This window comes from Sebastes umbrosus (assembly GCF_015220745.1).
Source record: "Sebastes umbrosus isolate fSebUmb1 chromosome 14 unlocalized genomic scaffold, fSebUmb1.pri SUPER_14_unloc_1, whole genome shotgun sequence".
Classification (NCBI taxonomy): domain Eukaryota; kingdom Metazoa; phylum Chordata; class Actinopteri; order Perciformes; family Sebastidae; genus Sebastes; species Sebastes umbrosus.
The window spans coordinates 70,001-75,000 of record NW_023618433.1 but is presented as its reverse complement, the minus strand read 5'-3'; the positions used below and the strand labels follow the sequence as shown (position 1 = coordinate 75,000).

The window sequence follows — 5,000 nt, the reverse complement described above, 5'->3', positions numbered from 1 at the left end:
CCGTTACAGTAGTCAAGTCGGCTGAAGATAAATGCATGTACTAGTTTTTCCAAATCCTGCTGAGACATCAGTCCTCTAATTCTTCTTATATTCTTCAGGTGATAGAAGGCTGTCTTTGTAATTGACTAAGTAAAATATCAGAGTAGTTCTTCCACCACAGCCTGTTATAATAATAATAATAATAATAATAATAATAATAATAATAATAATTATTATTATTATTATTATTATTATTATTTGTGTTATATACTGTATATATATATAAATATTATTATTATTATCATTATTATTATTATTATTATTATTATTATTATACAGCCTGTTATAATTATTATTATTATTATTATTATTATTATTATTATTATTTGTGTTATATACTGTATATATATATAAATATCATTATTATTATTTATATTATTATTATTATTATTATTATTATACATCCTGTTATTTTTATTTTTATTATCTCTATTTACATTTCTATTTCTATTCTTACTTTAATTTTATTTTTAATTTTTAATTTTTAAATTTTGATTTTAATTTTATTTGTATTACTTCTATGTGTAGGTTGTGTCTGTGTCCAGCAGGGGTCGCTGGAGGCCACGCCCTCTGATCTGAGCAGACTCAGCAGCCAGTCAGAGAGCAGCAGACTCAGCAGCCAATCAGAGAGCAGCAGATTCAGCATCCAGTCAGAGAGCAGCAGACTCAGCAGCCAATCAGAGAGCAGCAGACTCAGCAGCCAGTCAGAGAGCAGCAGCTGCTGCGCCTGCGCAGTAGCATTATGCTGATAGTGTTGATATGTGTGTAGCTGGTTCTAATGGTTCTGATGGTTCAGATGATGGTTCCTGCAGCTGGTTCTGATGGTTCTGGTGCTGGTTCCTGCAGCTGGTTCTGATGGTTCTGGTGCTGGTTCCTGCAGCTGGTTCTGATGGTTCTGGTGCTGGTTCCTGCAGCTGGTTCTGATGGTTCTGGTGCTGGTTCCTGCAGCTGGTAGTGTTTCACAGAGAGTCCTTCCCCCGGTCCGGTCCGATGGAGAACCCCGGAGAGCTGGTGAGTGGTTCTGTTCGGTTCTGTTCGGTTCGGCTCGGTTCGGCTCTTTGTTGTGGTTCTGATAGCTGATAGGTGTTAAAGGCTGCAGACAGGAAGTCATGAACCAGACCTCTAACAGAAATCTGCTGTTTTTAACTTCTCCTGCTCTCCGATCAAAATATAAAACACTTTGAAATGAAATCAAACATTTTTCTTTCAAAGCTCCAGATCAGCTTTAATTCGGCTCATATATATCGATCACAGTATGTATCGATCCGGTCAGAACCGGGTCTTTCTCAGTGGTTCTCCTGCTGTTCTTTCTGTCTCCTGCACCTGAACTCCACTGAACATCCCGCGGTGTTTCCTCTCCTCTCCTGCTGGAGCAGAGACACACCTCACTGAGCAGAACCTCAGACTGATGACGGGACCGGACCGGACCGGACCGGACCGGACCGGACCGGACCGGACGGGACCGGACCGGACCGGACCGGACGGGACCGGACCGGACGGGACCGGACCGGACCGGACGGGACCGGACCGGACGGGACCGGACCGGACCGGACCGGACGGGACCGGACCGGACCGGACGGGACCGGACAGGACCGGACGGGACCGGACCGGACCGGACCGGACCGGACGGGACCGGACGGGACCGGACCGGACCGGACCGGACCGGACGGGACCGGACGGGACCGGACCGGACCGGACCGGACCGGACCGGACCGGACGGGACCGGACGGGACCGGACCGGACCGGACTGGACCGGACGGGACCGGACCGGACCGGACCGGACGGCATTAATGTTCTCATTCAGCAACATTTCTCTTTATTATCAAGTCGCTGTTCGCCGGTTCCGTTCAGCTCAGAGCTCAGAGCCCAGTGGACAGCAGTGATCAGCTGGGTGATCGATCAGAGTGATCAGCAGACTGATCGATCAGGAAAACGAGTGGTTTGTGTAACAGACTGCGGTTCTGGATGCTTCTGATCCGAGTCACTGCAGACCTGGTTCTGTTACAGCAGCTACATCCGGATGTCTCCAGTCAGAGACACTTCAGATGGACATCTGGTGTCTCCTGTAGTCCGCAGTGCAGTGGTGGCAGCTGCTACTGATGTGAACCTCTGGATGCAACAGCTGTCTGAATCAGTGACCTTTGACCTGATGCATCTCATCTCCTGATCACTTCCACAGCTCCACTGATCAATTCTATAATCAATCACAGCTCCACTGATCAGTTCTATAATCAATCACAGCTCCACTGATCAGTTCTATAATCAATCACAGCTCCACTGATCAGTTCTATAATCAATCACAGCTCCACTGATCAGTTCTATAATCAATCACAGCTCCACTGATCAGTTCTATAATCAATCAGGGTTTTTAATGATTGATGTATTTTGAATCTCCGGTTCCAGATGAACGTTTCTCTGTTTTATATAACGACCATAAACTGAATCTGTTTTGGTTCTGGATCGAACCGAACCGAACCAAACCGAACCGAACCAAACCGAACCGAACCGAACCAAACCGAACCGAACCGAACCAAACCGAACCGAACCGGACCTATACTTTAGTCTGGTTTAATCTTCAACAGATCATATTTAATGAGCTCAGCATGGCTGCATGTCAAATCTGATCCTGCACAGAAACTCAAGTTATTAAATATTAGATATTAGTTATTAGTTATTAGATATTAAATATTAGATATTAGTTATTAAATATTAGTTATTAAATATTAGATATTAGTTATTAAATATTAGTTATTAAATATTAGTTATTAAATATTAGATATTAGTTATTAAATATTAGTTATTAAATATGAGATATTAGTTATTAAATATTAGATATTAGTTATTAAATATTAGATATTAGTTATTAAATATTAGTTATTAGTTATTAAATATTAGATATTAGATATTAGTTATTAGATATTAGTTATTAAATATTAGTTATTAGATATTAGTTATTAAATATTAGTTATTAGATATTAGTTATTAAATATTAGATATTAGTTATTAAATATTAGTTATTAAATATTAGTTATTAGATATTAGTTATTAAATATTAGTTATTAAATATTAGTTATTAAATATTAGTTATTAAATATTAGTTATTAGATATTAGTTATTAAATATTAGATATTAGTTATTAAATATTAGTTATTAAATATTAGTTATTAGATATTAGTTATTAAATATTAGTTATTAAATATTAGTTATTAAATATTAGTTATTAAATATTAGTTATTAGATATTAGTTATTAAATATTAGTTATTAAATATTAGTTATTAGATATTAGTTATTAAATATTAGTTATTAAATATTAGTTATTAGATATTAGTTATTAAATATTAGTTATTAAATATTAGTTATTAAATATTAGATATTAGTTATTAAATATTAGATATTAGTTATTAAATATTAGTTATTAGTTATTAAATATTAGATATTAGATATTAGTTATTAGATATTAGTTATTAAATATTAGTTATTAGATATTAGTTATTAAATATTAGTTATTAAATATTAGATATTAGTTATTAAATATTAGTTATTAAATATTAGTTATTAAATATTAGTTATTAGATATTAGTTATTAAATATTAGATATTAGTTATTAAATATTAGTTATTAAATATTAGTTATTAAATATTAGTTATTAAATATTAGTTATTAGATATTAGTTATTAAATATTAGTTATTAGATATTAGTTATTAGTTATTAGATATTAGTTATTAAATATTAGATATTAGTTATTAAATATTAGTTATTAGATATTAGTTATTAAATATTAGATATTAGTTATTAAATATTAGTTATTAGTTATTAGTTATTAAATATTAGTTATTAAATATTAGTTATTAGATATTAGTTATTAAATATTAGTTATTAGATATTAGTTATTAAATATTAGATATTAGTTATTAAATATTAGTTATTAGATATTAGTTATTAAATATTAGATATTAGTTATTAAATATTAGTTATTAGATATTAGTTATTAAATATTAGTTATTAAATATTAGTTATTAGATATTAGTTATTAAATATTAGTTATTAAATATTAGTTATTAGATATTAGTTATTAAATATTAGTTATTAAATATTAGTTATTAGATATTAGTTATTAAATATTAGATATTAGTTATTAAATATTAGTTATTAAATATTAGTTATTAGATATTAGTTATTAAATATTAGTTATTAGATATTAGTTATTAGTTATTAGATATTAGTTATTAAATATTAGTTATTAAATATTAGTTATTAGTTATTAAATATTAGTTATTAGTTATTAGTTATTAAATATTAGATATTAGTTATTAAATATTAGTTATTAGTTATTAAATATTAGTTATTAGTTATTAGTTATTAAATATTAGTTATTAGTTATTAAATATTAGATATTAGTTATTAAATATTAGTTATTAGATATTAGTTATTAAATATTAGTTATTAGTTATTAAATATTAGTTATTAGATATTAGTTATTAAATATTAGTTATTAGATATTAGTTATTAAATATTAAATATTAGATATTAGTTATTAAATATTAAATATTAGTTATTAAATATTAGTTATTAGATATTAGTTATTAAATATTAGTTATTACATATTAGTTATTACATATTAGTTATTAAATATTAGTTATTAGATATTAGTTATTAAATATTAGTTATTAGATATTAGTTATTAAATATTAAATATTAGATATTAGTTATTAAATATTAGTTATTAGATATTAGTTATTAAATATTAAATATTAGTTATTAGATATTAGTTATTAGATATTAGTTATTAAATATTAAATATTAGTTATTAGATATTAAATATTAGTTATTAGATATTAGATATTAAATATTAGTTATTAGATATTAGATATTAAATATTAGTTATTAGTTATTAGATATTAAATATTAGTTATTAGTTATTAGATATTAAATATTAGTTATTAGATATTAAATATTAAA

General features: G+C 29.2%; 1 protein-coding gene across 1 annotated transcript in view; it reads left to right on the top strand.

Annotated features, from left to right (window-relative positions):
• The first annotated feature begins 711 nt into the window (after window positions 1-711).
• LOC119484127 (MBT domain-containing protein 1-like) overlaps window positions 712-5,000 on the top strand; it is a 29,157-nt gene continuing 24,868 nt past the window's right edge. Inside the window, exon 1 of the mRNA XM_037762650.1 lies at window positions 712-1,050. Within this exon, the coding sequence (XP_037618578.1) occupies window positions 1,030-1,050 (21 nt within the window). The 5' untranslated portion in view covers window positions 712-1,029. The remainder of the gene's footprint in view (window positions 1,051-5,000) is intronic.